Below are 16,374 nucleotides of genomic sequence, written 5' to 3' on the forward strand. Positions count from 1 at the left end.
GTTTGTCCCTTCCCCACATTCTTGCTTACCTATGATCATTAACAGTTCATGACTACATTGTGAAAAATGAGCCTGCACTGGCTTGCCAGACTTAGCTCTCTAAGACTGCTCTATGATATCCACCATGTTACTGATTAATTCTCCCTGAAAAAAAAAAAAACTTAATCTTACCATGTTGTTCCCCTAATCAGGGAATTATAATGTCTTTTATCTTATTTCATTTTATGTTGCTATAACAGAATACCACAGACTGGGCAATTTATAAACAATAGGAATTTATTTGGCTCACAGTTCTGGAGATTGGGAAGTCCAAGAGCATGACACTGGCATCTGGTAAGGGCCTTCTTGCAGCATCATTCCATGGCAAAGAGCAAGAGAGCATGTGCAAGTGAGTGACAGCATGAGGGGGCTAATTTTGCCTTTATAATAAGCTCACTGTAGCAATAACTAAGACTTTTCTGCAATAATGACATTAATCCATTCATGAGGGCAAGCCCTCATGACTAATCATGTCTTTATTAGATCCCATGCCCTAACATTTTTGTATTGGGAATTAAGTTTCCAACACATGAACTTTGGGTGACACATTCAAATCATAGTATCTCCTATGGGCCATGAACTTTTGTGCTATGAAATCTCTCCATAATCTGGGTTACCTGTACTTAATAAAATTTATTTCTTAAATATTCCTCACTCTTTCCTTCCAGTCTTTATTTGTGTTCCTTGCCCAGTATTGTGCTCACCACTGCCTCTGTAATATTTCTTGTACCTCAAATGTCTATTCAATTATCCTCATCCTTCAAAGTGCTGCCCAAATCTTATTCCCCTGCCCTGCCCTGATTATTTTACAGACTCCCCTACTTGCCATGGTCTCTTTCTTCTCTCATCCTGTTACAGCCATTTGTCTCCAATTCACAACCCACACATTATTATTATTCTAGCCACTGTCTCTGCTTTATAATTTAGAGTGTTTTAAAGAAATTCACTAAGCTGAACATTTATATTTTTAATAGAAAGATAGCTACCACATAAATATTTAAATGAATGGTGTACATGTACTAAATATTTGAATGAGTAAACTTCAATATATAATTTACAGAATAAATAGCATGTTTATCCTGTAAATTGCATAAATAACCTCATCCTCTTACTTGAAAGGTACAGGGGCCAAAATGACACAATTAATAAAAGGCAGAGGTGCAGTAAACCCTCATCTTATTGCAAACACAAATATGATATTTCCCACCAGGGCTTGTTGTCTTACCAGCCAGCTTTTAGCCTGCCTTATGGACAATAACAAGACCTGTCTTAATTTTTTTATATTCCATGATATTTCCTTGCAAAGTGCCAAGACCATAAGGCTCCAATAAACTTTTGCTCTAAGAAGCACCATGTTTCATGGTTCTTTCTTATTATTTTTCAAAGTTACTAAATTTTCAAAGGTTACTAAGTCTTGAAAGGCATTTGAAATTATTGTAAAACATGGTGTTTTATGAAGTCTCAGTTTTTATAATGTTTTTCAAAACTCTTTTAGAGCACTTTTTCATATACAGTTGGTCCTTGAACAACATGGGTTTGAACTGCATGGGTCCACTTATATGCAGATTTTTTTCAATAAATATATTGTAATAATTTTGGTTAGGGATGTCATGAATGAATGTCATTCAAGCATCTAATCAAACAGTTAAGTAGTCTACCTAACAGTAGGCTATTAGTAGGATTTAACTACTTAACAGCAAGGTGGTGGACAGTGTGGTGTGGCTGAGACACGGGAAAATTCACAAAGTGCTTGAGTAGTACTGAAGTAGTAAAATAGTTAAGTTTTGGAGGAGTCAAAAGTTATACACAGATTTTCCAGTGAGCCTTAGGTTGGCATCCCTAACCCCTATGTTGTTCAAGCATCAACTGTAATTACTGAGCTCCCTCCCAAAAAGCAGAAACAGAATGGTACAGCGAGTGAATCTATGGGTAAATGTGCTGTTCCTCAAGAGTACATGATGCCCTCATGGTGTCACACCAGAGCCAAAGGAACCTCGGGAAGTATCTTACTCCTCACATTCACCTTACCACACGATGGTTTTGATTTTTAAAAAACTCAACTCTGTAAATATGCAGTTCTAAAATGATCAATTGGGTTGTGGGAGCATCTCTGCATTTTGAAAGGGTTATTCTAATGAAAGCAACTACCAAAGGGTTGTTTCTCTAATGAATTTGAACTGTGTATGGAATGACAAGACTCATTGTGTCCACAACTTTTTAGAAAAGAAAAAGATTAGTGTTTTAATTGTGGCATTTAAAGAAACATGTCTGAACCTTTATGAATTTCAGTACACGTAATTAAACACAAATAGCTTGAATATGCATTACATGATGTGCATGCACCTGGATGACAGGAAATGGCAGGTCTGGCTAAAGTGACCTTTCTGTCACTTTAGCCTTAGGTCTATATTATCTATGGAGTTTGATGCAAAGCTCTGGGAGTAAAAAGCAATTCCATGTTAGCCCAATGTCTTTTCTGTATAGGGATAGAGTTTCTGTCCTCAATGGAGCCCTTTTCCTCATTCTCTTCTCCCATTTTCTTATCCAGATCTGGGAAAAGGAAAAGGAAGTTTTCTAATTTACCTAACACCAGTTCATCTGCCCAACAGTCTGCCACTTATACCAGTCAACAAGATAAAAACTTGCTCAATTTTAATGCTATGGACTGAGTGTTTTATATTCTATTTTATTCTATTTTTCAGACTTTATTTTCTGAGTCCTGATCAAGAGCTACAAATGTGCTGCAATGGTAACATAAACTACTGACTGAGACTGGGAGAATAGCTGAAACACCATCTTTTCTTTTACTTCTTTATGGTGCTCCTACTGGAATAAACAAAGTATATCTAACATGAGTTTTATCATGAAGTTTCACAGACACTTTCAAAGGACAGTTATTCTGCTCGCCACTTTTTGTATGGTGAGCATTGTTATTTCTGCCTACTACCTGTACAGTGGCTACAAACAGGAAAATGAACTCTCTGAGATGGCTTCAGAAGTGGACTGTGGTGACCTCCAGCACCTACAATATAGGCTAGTGGAAGTGAAGACAACCAAGTTTTTTGATGCCTCAAAGACAGACCCCATAATCCTAGTGTTTGTGGAGAGCCAGTACTCATCCCTTGGCCAAGACATCATAATGATTCTGGAATCAAGTAGATTCCAATATCACGTTGAAATTGCTCCCGGAAAGGGAGATCTCCCAGCACTTATAGACAAAACTAAAGGCAAATATAGTCTCATTATTTATGAGAATATTTTAAAGTATATAAATATGGACTCCTGGAATCGAAGCCTTTTAGATAAATATTGTGTAGAATATGGTGTGGGTGTCATTGGATTCCACAAAACTAGTGAGAAGAGTCTACAGAGCTTTCAGTTAAAAGGTTTCCCTTTTTCTGTATATGGAAACCTTGCAGTAAAAGATTGTTGTATTAATCCCCATTCTCCGTTGCTTCACTTGACCAAATCTTCTAAGCTGGAAAAAGGTTCTTTGCCTGGAACTGACTGGACAGTTTTTCAGATTAATCACTCAGCCTACCAACCAGTAATATTTGCCAAAGTAAAGACCCCAGAAAATCTTTCTCCTCCCATCTCTAAAGGTGCTTTTTACGCCACTATCATACATGACCTGGGGCTTCACGATGGAATTCAGCGAGTTCTTTTTGGCAACAACTTGAACTTTTGGCTGCACAAGCTCATCTTCATAGATGCCATCTCCTTCTTGTCAGGGAAGAGGCTGACATTGTCCTTGGACAGGTACATCCTTGTGGACATTGATGATATATTTGTGGGAAAGGAAGGAACAAGAATGAACACCAATGATGTTAAGGTAAGGCTCTATTATCTCAAAGTTTCAAAGTTCAGTTCAGTTCATCTTTCAGTAGCGTTACCAACCATCCTGGTTTGTACTAGGAGCTTCCCAGGACATGGGACTTTTATTTTACTGGGAAAGTCTGGGGCAAGGTAGGATAATTTGGCTACTCTCTCTCTCATGCCAGATCAACTAAGTAGAAAATATATGTTCTCTGAATCAAGAAAAATGAAAAGTTTAAAATTAAAAGGTTGAGTGTGTCAGGATCCTGAAATGTTTTTCTGTGTGTATTTATAACTATAAAGTAGAAATAATTTTGTTTAGCTACTTTCCAGAAACCATCTACCTTACAAAACTATTACAAGTTTAACATATTTAGTCTATTTAAATATGAAATCAAAACGAATTTGTTTTAATGAAAATAAATATTCCCACAAATTTTCAAGAATTATAGATCTCATAAGTAGCAAGTTCAGATATTTTTGGAAGTCAAGTATGCAACTCATTTTTTCTTATATTTTTTTGAAACTCTGAAAATTAGCATTTCTGAATGTGAAGAGCTGTGACCACACAAGCATATTTATTTGCATATAAACATGTAAGGATTTAAATTTATTTTAATGAACACTTTTGGTATGTGTATGAAGCCCATCATGCATTTAAATTGCATTACATTTCTTATTGTGAAAAACTGCTGCCCTTAAACAGAAAATAAGTATTTGAAGATAGTGTATTATTATAAAATGATTGTGTTAAACAACTTTTTAAAATATCGATAAAAATGAAAATTAAATTATCTACATTTATCTTAGTTTCTCATTGAAAATGCAATAGAATTCTATCTCTGTAGTGCTACATATTGATTTCTTGTAAGAGTGAGAGACTTTTGATACATGATTTTTATTCTCTACAGATTGGACCTTTTGGTAGAATATCTAGAACTAACACAGATTAAAAAAAATTTTTTTTGAAAACTTTTCTCTAGTCACTAAGCCTCTGGAAAATAATAGTAATGTTCATCACATTATCACTTTGGTTAAATGAGCTAAGAATACCAGAAGAACCATTAAATGTTATTAGATAAGTAAGTCATGTTAATCATGGAATAATGAACTTTTTTTTTTTTTTTTTTTGGCACTGGCTGTATGGGGAACCAAACCCTTGACCTTGGTGTTCCATGGCTGTGCTCTAACCAACTGAGCTAACCAGCCAGCCAAGAAGTAGGCAGAGGTCACCTGGATTTGAATGAGGGACCTCTTGATCTGCAGTCAGATGCTCTACCTCTGAGCTATACCCCCTCCTAAATGTTATTATAAGAGAGTATAAAGATTGAAAAGAAAAAAAACCTTCCATATTCTTGTCATTATTTTGGTCTCTTCCTTTTAGCTCAATAGAAATTAATTAATAAAGAGGTTGTATTTAAATTTCCATTAAGTCTTTTGAAATTTACTTTAAAAGTGTAGCTAAATTAAAACCAAACTGGTAACTTAAGCATTTGTTATGTGATTGAAGATCACAGACAATGCATAATTCTGTTTACAGTTTTTCCATTTCAAATTATTATGATAAAAATGCTTTCAATGCATATATATTTCTGATGTTAAATTCTTTAAAATTGCCAAAAATGTATTCTTTTGGAATTTTAAAATATGCTAGATAAGTCTCTGAGTTTTTTATGCAGCTTCCCTCCATATCCCCTAATATTATACAAAATGCAAAGTGCTTTTTGTGCTCTAGAGGTTAAACCATTTTTTTCTAAAGGTACAAAAAATTAAAGGCTTTTTTAACACATTAGAAAATAATTTAGCATGTGTATTTTATGAATTGCTCATATTTACATGGAATATATCTTCTAAACTACCTAAGGTCATTAAAAAAATGTTTTACTTTTTTATTTGGGTCTTTAAACTACTTCTAAATTGCATTTGTGATTTTGTCTCAAAACATTAATTCATTGCAGTCAGTTGCTCTGAGAGTATAAACATTCATTTACTCATTCATTCATTCATTTTATAACTAGTTATTAAGTGTGTACTACCTGTGAATCACTTTGGGGGATCTAGATAGAAGAGGGGACAGACAAGAGTGCAGTCATAGTAAAGCACTGTGCTGAGCATCTCTCTGTTCACTACTTAATGTGGCCATATCACGTGCCAGCCACAGAAGCAGGTACTAGGGATACAAAGATAAGCAAAGTACAGCTCTCCTCTTAATCAATTTATTGTCTTGTCGGGGAGATAAATAGGTAGATAGCTAGCAACATGGTAAGTACAATAGTAAAGTTATCTACATGGTTCTATGTGAGTAATGCTGTGGGAAACATTATAGTGTGTGCTGTGTACCAGAAACTATTAAGTGTGTAGGACAGAGTTTGAAGGCAAGACTAGAATGATGTGATGATTTGGGAATCTGTGGCAGCAATTCAGACAAAAGACTCCAATTTTCTGAAACTAGGAAATGAGAGTAAAAATGGAGAAGGAAGGACCAATTAAGGACTATTTAGGAGGAAAAACTGAACAACTTAGTAATTAGCTAAATGGAGATGAAAGAGAATGTAATAAAGGATGACATTAGTATTTTTTTAGCATAGGTGAATAATTGCTGATGATACCAGCAACAAAGGGGAAGAGGATAATAGTGAAGATCACTGGAGATCATAATAAAAATTTCAGTTTTATTGAAGTGCATATGGGACATGAAGATGTTTCACAGGTAGTTAGCTCTCAAGAGAAGTCTGGGTAGAAAGTATAGATTTCCACATCATCATCCTATAGGAAATAGTTCACAGCATGAAAGTGTGAGCTCAGCCAGGGCAAGGACTTATAGAGTTATAAGTGAAAATGATCAAGTGTAGAATCCTGAGAAAAATCATCTCTCACAAAACAAGTAGAGGTAGATATCTCATGATTTAAGAGTTTAAATGAATGGCCAGAGACCAGGAAGCAGTTGCTACAGAATCTCAGGAGAGGAGAGCTTCAGAGAGGCTGTGATCAGCAGTGTAAAACCCAACAGCAGGGCCTCTGAGCTAAGGACCGGCAAGTCTCCTTTAGGGAAAGATGAAGGTCATAGGGGACTCCTGCATGATCCATGTGAATGGAGTGATAGAAATAGAAGCCCAGGTGCAGTGAGTTCAAAACTGAACCAAGGGGTCAAGATGTGGAGAAAGACAGCGTGGGGTACTCAGTGGAGAAATGTTGATATGAAGGAGAAAATAGAAATTAGACAGTAGCTGCGGGGTGAACTGGTGTTAGAGTGACCATCTGACTTGGTTTGTCCGGGACTGAGGGTATTCAGTGCTAAAACTCAGAGAGTCCCAGAGTTAGTCAGTTAGTTAGTTAGTTAACTAACTAAGGGAAGGGAAGTAATACTAAAGATTGTGAGGTCTAAGAAAAGGTCATGGATCTTGTAATTAATAGTACATAATTAATAGAAATATTTTAATCAAGTTGTTTTATTTAATCATTAACACTTATAAACAAATATTATATTTTTCCAACTTGAATTATTAGGAAAATTGAAAAGAACGTGAGAAAACTGAAGGTCAGATAGTCTGTTACTTGCAAAATTAGAAGAATAGTGCATAATAAATTTTAACTACTAAACTGCATACATGTCATTTTTTGCTTCATGTCAAACAGAAAATGTGTTTCCTTATTTAATGGGAAGATTAGAATTAGCAATGCAATAACAGCTTTACCTACCTAGCTGTTGAATAATATGAATTCATTTTAAAGAGCCCCCACAGCTACAAAAGTAACTGTTAACAATAGCACAAAATGTGTGACTCTTTGTGCCAGAAAAATACAAAAAACAAATACACAGACCTAAGGTGATATATTCATTAGTTTAGGAAAATGCAAGCTACAGACCATAGCCCTTAAAGAAGCAAATAAGGAAATTGTTTAGACAGTTTAAATATTCTCTTTAAAAGGCAGGACTAATTTCAGTTAAATTGAAGTCAGAAAAAGAAGGCATGTGTGCTTGTGTGTGCGTGTGTGTGTGTGTGTTTCATTGGACCATTGGACTAGTTTTGTGATGTTAGAAAATTCAAGTTCCTTGCGTTCTAGGACCTACCTCAAACTTCCTAAGACAAAGCCTACAGGAAGGGTTTTCAGAGAGGGAAAGTGATGTTTCTACCATTTAAAAAAAAGCTTCTACCATTAAACTTTTCACATGAAGTTTTAGTTTTACATGAAAGCACTGCATGACCCAATGAACATTAACAACCCATATTCCCTTTTAGAACCATTAATTATACTCTTGGCCTAAGCCTGAGATCCACTATACCTTTAGACTCAGACCATTTCATATGACATTTGCACCCCAAGGGGGAAGATTCTGGTAAAGGTGGTCTTTAGAGTTCTGCTGAACTCACTGCAGTTGAATACTCTCAATACATAAAAGAGCTATTTATCACTCTCTCCCTTCTGTGTCTCTCTTCTCTCTTTCTGTAAATAGCTTTAGCAAACTTTCTAACATCCATCACCAGAAAATGAAGAACCAGTCCAGTCACATCTGAGCATGCTGAAGAGGTGCCTGTAGCCCTCTTTAATATGCTTTTTCTGAAGTTACTTCTTTCTTTAGGTTCAGAGCAGCCCCTTCCCTCTCTTCACTATCCCAAACCTTTCTCACTATTTTCTTACATTCCAGTATTCCTTAACTTGGGTATTTGTGGATTAGCCTTTTAAAAAGAAATCTACAATTTAAAAGTGGCCTCATAAGAGAGGCCAGTTCTTAAATCTTTGATACAATGTCATGAGTGATTTATATCATTATTTTCCTCTCTAACTGAAAATCCCAGAGTGTCTAGGGAAAAGAAAGTGCTGAAAAATGGAAGTAGGAAGCCATAAAGCTGTGAAAAATAAGTGGTCTCAAGCTCAGAAGACAAACTTGGCTGACTGGTCAGTCTAGCTTGGGGCTGACCCTGGAAGGCTGTAATTGGAGTGTAAAGGTGAGCTCTGTGCTGCGTGACTTCAGCCTGTCCTGTGAATATTCACCACCGCTGCTAAAGTAAAGCCAGAGGCTTCAGGAAATCACTGAAAAAGAACTTATACCAAATGTTTGGGGGGGGGGACGGTGAGTGGAGGAAAAGCAACCACAATCAATTATTCTGTCGAAAGTAAAACTAGAAGGGAAACAAAAATTTCTCCACACTATACATAGTACTAATCCTTTTTTGAGGGGAGGAGGGCTAAATCCATATTTCTCTAATTTCTATCCATTATCTCTGACCTTTCTTATCTTTTATTTGCTGATATCCATTTCAATTGTATTATGCTGTGGCATCTTGAATACGTATGATACCAATACTTTAAATTTGCTAGAATTACTTTATGACCAGGTACAATATTTCTCATGTACTTGACAAGAACACATATTCTCCAATCAAGGTGTATCTATTGGTTCACTCTTATTAACTGTATTGTTCATATATTCTTAATGTTTTGATTTTTTTGTGGGGGAAGGGGTCGGGATGCTTGATGTTACCAAAAGAGGAGTGTTTAATCCTCTAACTCTGATGGTGAATTGTAAATATTTCCTGTTGTTCTCTCAATTATTGCCTGATTAATTTTGAAGCTATGTTAAGTGCATGTATTTGTAAGTGATATTTTAATTTAATATTTTATTATTCAGTGGTTGATTTTTAATTTTCGCAACTTTTTTTGCCTTTAAATTTGTTTTGCCTAATACTAATGTAGATATACCAGCTTTCTTTTGGTTACTATTTGAAAATTATACCGTATTACATTTTTACATATGGTGTTTTCAATCTCTCTTCTCTCTGTGTTTTTGCACTATAAATTAGTTTTGAAAATAGCCTCTAGATGAATTTTGCTTTTTACGTACTATGTCAATATTTATCTTTTAATTAACAAGATCAGTCTACATACAGTTCAATTGGATTATCGGTATGTGTGGATTTATTTCAGCTATCTTATTTTGTGCTTTGTATTTGGTGCACTTATTTCTCTTTCTCTCTCTCTCTCCTATTACCTTCATTTGAATTGTCAGTTTCTTTCTTTTTTCTGCCCACTCCTAGTTTGAAATGTGTATGTTTTATTTCTATTCTTTTAGTAGTTTCTCCAGAAATTTTAACATGTGTTCTAAATAAGTGCTAATATTAACCAGTATCTTCACACCTCAGCCCCATCGTGCCTACTCTCCTTTGGCCAATGGGCCATTCTGGTTCTGAGTGGCAACCATATATTATTGTTTAACCCCAGATATTAGACTTCATTGTTTTTACTACCATCAAAGTTTGATTCGATTAGCCAGGTGTCTACTGTTTTCTTTGCTAACCATTCACCCTTTCATGTCTGGTAGGACTCCCTGCTTCTATCCCTAACACTCCTTTTTAACAAAGCAGCTAGAGTGATGCCATTAACACATAATGTAGGTCATGACCCTCCTCTGGTCAGAAACCTCTGGTGACTTCCAGTCTCACCCAGACTAAAAACCTCAGTTCTTACATCTTCTGCACCCTACCATTATCTCTCTGCTCACACGTCCTGCTCCCTTCCCCTTTCTCTGCTGCAAACTCTCTGGCCTCCTTGCCTTGCTTAGTAACTGTTTCAGGATTTTGCACTTTTGCTATTCTTTCTGCCTAAAACGTTTCTCACCAAAATTAGTGCGTGGCTCTCTTCCTCCCTTCCTTCAGGTCTTTACTCAAATGTTTCCTTCTCAGTGAAGTCTTCTCTGACCATACTCTTTAAAATTGCAATACAGGGCCGAGCCCGTGGCGCACTTGGTAGAGTGCTGCGCTGGCAGCGCGGCGACGCTCCCGCCGCGGGTTCGGATCCTATATAGGACTGACCGGTGCACTCCCTGGCTGAGTGCCGGTCACGAAAAAACGACAAAAAATAAAAATAAAAAAAAAAATAATAAAAATAAAATTGCAATACATATGGGCCGACCCCGTGGCTCACTCAGGAGCGCTGGGAGCGCACAGGCGCAGTACGGATCCTATATAGGGATGGCCGGTGCGCTCACTGGCTGAGCGCGGTGCGGATGACACCAAACCAAGGGTTGCGATCCCCTTACCAGTCACAAAAAGGAAAAAAAAAAAAATTGCAATAAATAAATCTCCCCATCTCTCCCTGCTGATGGTTCTCCCTAGCACTGAATATCACCTATGGTGTGCTACAACTGGTTCACCCAGGCTGGCAAGGTCAATTGTGTACATCTCTCCTCGGCTTCATGGGAGAGTATTTACACCATGAAAATTGGCAAATCCTACAAATCTGTACTTTTTTTTTTTTTTTACAGAGACCCAGTTGTTAAAGGTTTAACAGCATAATATCAGACACATTGTATATTTTACTTATTTATTTTGGTTTTTGACTGACTACTAAACTGTAGGCTCCATTAGGGCAAGATTTTCTCATCTGTTTTGCTCACTGAAGTAATCTCAGCACCTAGAGATGTGCCTGTCTCAGTATATATTTGTTGAATGAGTGAATCTCATTGTTCCTGAAGTACATCCTTTAGGAGTTGCTTTAATGAGAGTCTATTTGTGGTAAACCATCTCACATTTTATGTAATGTAAATGTCTTTATTTGTTCTCAACCTTAAAAGATATTTTTGCTGAGTTTACAATGCTTAGTTAACAGTTCCCTCATGTATAACCATCACTGCTCATACTGGGAAGATTGGGGCTCCCTGGAAGTCACCTAAAAATTTGTGGTAGTAGAATATGTCCAATTCCACTGGTCCCTAATTGTCAAAAAGTTAGGAAATTTGGGGCTGTCCTTATGAATGTATATGAAATGTTTGTTTCTGTCTCTCTTCCTCTCTCTTTCTCACTCTCTCTCTCATAGTTTGGTAGAATACTTATTTCTAAATTTGATATACTGTGATAATAATACACAGGAAAATAAATCATTCAACATTATTGTCACATTCAGATAGCTATAGTTTGCTAACAACTATACAAACAGTTATTTTAAGGAAATGATTTTATAATTTAACATGGAGAAATAAGAAAATAGTTTAGCAAATGGAAAAACTATTTTATATTCATAATCTACTTACACTTCATATATTTTATTAAATTTTTCATTACATTGTGAGATGGAATGTATCTCTGTTACTATTAATATTAAGGAGTTATTTGTTATGCAATGACATTCTGAAAGAATGAGTTCTAAATCATTTAGAGAAGGCAGAATGCTGTTACTAAACACATGAATGTGTAAACAGAATATTTGGTGAATGATTACATTTTTAGAGGTCTGATGCACTGACTCCTGCCCAGACATGGTAAAGAGCATGGCTGTCATAGACGGTACCAAAGCTCAGCCAGACAATGACAAATCCACACACTGGACTAGCAGAAAATTACAAAAGGAAAATTCAGAGTAAAGATTTACATTCTGGAGATATTCAGTTCAATCCAGAAAATTATGCACATTTATTCTGTCAAAGTGCTGTGATAAGGATCTCAAAGGATACATTGATGAACAATGGAACACATTTTTTAATAAAGTCAAAAAAACAAGGAGAAAATTCTACTATATTCCAGTTACTGGATTACATTCTTTTCTGGGTTAATAGTTTATTTCTTCTAATATTCCATGATTCTAGAAATTAAATAAAAATATAAAAGGATCTTCTTTTGTGTTTCTGTGCTGATGGTTTATACTCTTAGGCCCATAAAAGATGCAATTAGCTATTCCCAAGATAGGTAACATTTACTGAGTACATACGTTGTTTTACTTTCATTATCATTTAATTCTCACAAAAATCCCATAAAGCAAAGACTATAAGTAGCATCAGTTTATATAAAGAAACAGAGGCTAATAAACTAAACTAACTTGCCTAAGGTCTTGCAACCAGTAAGTGGCACTCCCAGGATACAAAATGTAGGTCAACCTGGCTCCAAAATCTGAGCTTTTCCATTTCACACTGCTTCACAGTTGCGAAGCTAACACAGTACTAAATTATCAATAGCAATTTCTTCCCACCAAATTCTACTTTATAACAAACTATACCATAAACAGAGTCTATTGTAGATGGATGGGTCATATCTGAAGCTTTGCCTTGGATTTACTATAAATCTGGGACAAACAAAAATTAGTATCAGTCACTTCTTGAAATGCCTTGAACTCAAGTAAGTACAATGATTTGGCCAAGGTAAAGTTTACTTTAAGGTTTGAGTTAACAAGTTCAGCTTTCTAGACACTAATATCTTCTTTCTGGGCACTTTCCCTTCAATTCTGTTAACTGTTACAAGTTTAGCAATTTGGGGTGAATTAGGGCGGCATGATGACAGACCCTTTGGTGCTGAAAAAATTAAAGAACAGGAATTGCCCATAATTCAGCTAATTTAACTTTTCTATCTGTATGTACTCATATTACAAAGTCTATATGATGTTTTTAGTTGCTTTATACATGCATTCGTAACATCTTTTTCAAAAAGCACACAAACGAAATAGAAAAAGTGAAAGAAATTCTGATATATTGTCGCTTAGTCTCTAGAAAACATGAATTAATAACTAAAGTGGTTTTTTTTTTATTTTTAACATTTACAGGCTATCATGCATAATGAAACTGTAAACTGAAAAACAAAATGGATCTTAAAATCATAATGTTAATATAAAATAAAGTATCCGATCTACATGACATAATTTGTGGACTGTTTTTGACCTAAGAATGAAATCAACCTCTTTTATTATTAAACTTTTAGGTGGACTAAAATTTTAAAATTAAAATTTACCCATATAACTCATATTAGAATTTTACCTTAAAAATTAAGTACTTTCTCATTTTAATATTAATAGTTATAATGATTATACATGATTATTAATAGCTATAGTTATTAATTTATACCACTTACTAAAATAGCTATGTATTAGTTTTCTATTGATACTGTAGCAAATTACCACAAATGTAGTGGCTTAAAACAGCCCAGATTTATTATTGTACGGTTCTGGAGGTCAGAGGCTCAACACAGGTCTCACTGGGCTATGTTCAGGGTGTCGGCAGGGCTGTGTTCCTCTGGAGGCTCCAGGGGAGAACCCGTTGCCTTGCCATTTTCATCTCCTGGAGTCTGCCCACATTCCTTGGCTCATGTTCCCTTCCTTCATCTTCAAAGCCAGCAATATTGCATCTCTCTGTGCCTTCTTTCATAGCCACATCTCTCTCACACTAGAACTGGGAAGGTTTCACTGCTTTTAAGGACCCATGTGATTAGACGGCCCACTTGGATAATCTAGGATAATGTCTCCGTATCAAGGCCCTTAATGTAAATCACATCTGCAAAATCTCTTTTGCCATGTAAGGCACATATTCACAAGTTCCAGGGATTAGGACATCGGGATCATGGCAGGAGAGACATTATACTGCATATCACAAGCTATGCTCTTTGGGTAATCACACTAGCAATTCCTATAACTCCTCAATCCCCCAGAAGAGTTTACTATTTTACTACTCTTCTCATCACTGGGAAATAAAACTTTGATGGCGTATGTATGATCAAATAATGAAATTAGCTCTCTGAGTCAATAGTAGTTAATTGGGGAAAATTAAATTATTGTGCTCGTATACTCTTCATATCCCTTATACTCTAAAGGTTAACTTGAGTGGGCAAGTAACCCTCTCTTCACTTAGATAGTGTAAGAAACTTAGCTTTCCAGAGGTTGCTCAGTTGGAGCAGATGTGTGTGACTATCATCAGTTCTCTACTTTAGTAGTTTCTAATGTCATGTTTCTAAAAGTTCATCCATTATAAGACTAATTAAAAAGACAATTTTAAAAGCCAGTCGATTAGGACTGTCACACAATTGTGTACTAAAGCCCTGGTCACCATTATCATTATATTTTTTTCTCTTTTTATTTTATTCTCTTTGACTGACCTCGTGTTCCTGCAACCACCTCAGCTTCAATGCCTTATTTTATTGCATTGGGTTCCCTCTTTGGAATCCCTATTCTGATTACTCCAATCTAGAAACAACAATAGAGTTCCATTCCATCTGTTTATCCCTTTTCTCTTTAGCTGCCTGCTTTGGTTCCCTGGTGTTTAGATTAGCACAATAATGCTTCTTTTTGTCCCCTTCATACTTACGTCTTTATTTTCATGTAACTACCTGTCTCTATTTTTTTTTTCTCTGAGCTATATATACTCAGCACAATCAGCTTTCTGAAAAAAAGAAAAAAATATTGCGTGTAGAGAATAAGCCAACTGGTTGGAGCATTGAACAATGATCTATCCCAAATAGAGAAGTCTTTTGCTCTTTTTTATCTTGAAGTAAATCATCTATTTAATACCAAAACAACTTATAACAAAGTCATCCCTCCTCTAGGAATCCTATGAGACAAGGTATTTGAGTTTATATAGAAGGACAACTTACTTGATTCTCTTGAGTAAATGAATTGAGTGGTTTTGACAATAACCTGTTTAAAGGTTAGAGTTGCTGTCATCAGGGTAATTCATACTTGTATCCTGTCAGATTGGATTTCTTATATACTGAAAAAATACCTTTCGGAAATTTTGTACAACATTTTAGCAAAAATTATTAAACAATATTTTCAGGAAAAAGAAAGCATTACAATAAAACCCGTTTTAAATCTCATATAATTGCTTTAACAAAATAGTTTAGGTTAATATTCAAAGAATTTTTGCATAATTTGCTATTCTGTTCTAGAAATGCAATAAGCATTTAAGGGGAGTAAAGGGAGAAGAAAAGACTGCAGTCTATATTATTTTTTGTGTAATACAGTAAGTGGCATTTCCATTGCTCTGACTGAGAGGCAAATGAACAATAGAAAAGGAAAGATGTATTTTTCATTCTTGCTAGAACTGTCTTACTAGAAGTAGATGTCCAATAGCATTGTCACTTGCAACTTTGTGAGAACTAATTAGTGCTCCGTCACCATTCTCAGAGAAGAGCCAGCTGCTGATTGCACTCCAGAAAGCTTTATTTCCCTGAATGGTATCTGTCTCTGATGAATGCCTGTGACAGGAGGCTGTTCATCAACCCTCCAGGATAGTTCAGAGCCTCAAGGCCTGGGAGGCCCTGTGTTCAATACTCTGTACTTAGAAACTGACACAATGTCAATGTAACATCCTCAAGAGCAAGGAAAGCGTAAGTGGGCAGTTCACTGCCATCCTTGTTTTCAAGCCATCAACATCTTCAAATGGGTTGTCTATTATAACTGAATGCCTCTAAGGTGCAAAATCATTACTGAATTTAAAGCAACCCTTCAAGTCACTCACAGATGACATATTCAGCAGTTTATAACTGCACTTTTATTGTTGACTAGCCTAAAACACAGATATTGCTAAAGTCACCAGTGATGAATCAACTTGTAATTTGTAAATGAACAAAAAGAGGGTGCTACTGTATATTTCTAAAGAAGCAGTCCAAGAATTTTCCATTAATTTTATCTTAAACATTCTTTTACTCAGAGATGTTTAGCTGTATTTAATTACTTATCAATATGTGACCATTTTCATGAGTTTACAAACCACAGAAAACTCAAGAGAAAGCCCCACTACAGATTTTAACTTGTAGATCTAGGAGG

General features: G+C 35.7%; 1 protein-coding gene across 2 annotated transcripts in view; it reads left to right on the top strand.

The window, feature by feature from the left end:
- The first annotated feature begins 2,818 nt into the window (after positions 1 to 2,818).
- Positions 2,819 to 16,374, top strand: part of LOC134386047 (bifunctional heparan sulfate N-deacetylase/N-sulfotransferase 3) — a 144,821-nt gene continuing 131,265 nt past the window's right edge. For both annotated transcript variants that reach the window (XM_063107975.1, XM_063107976.1), the window contains exon 1: positions 2,819 to 3,871. In XM_063107975.1, the coding sequence (XP_062964045.1) occupies positions 2,891 to 3,871 (981 nt within the window). In that variant the 5' untranslated portion in view covers positions 2,819 to 2,890. The remainder of the gene's footprint in view (positions 3,872 to 16,374) is intronic.

The sequence above is a fragment of the Cynocephalus volans genome, chromosome 9, assembly GCF_027409185.1.
Source record: "Cynocephalus volans isolate mCynVol1 chromosome 9, mCynVol1.pri, whole genome shotgun sequence".
Classification (NCBI taxonomy): domain Eukaryota; kingdom Metazoa; phylum Chordata; class Mammalia; order Dermoptera; family Cynocephalidae; genus Cynocephalus; species Cynocephalus volans.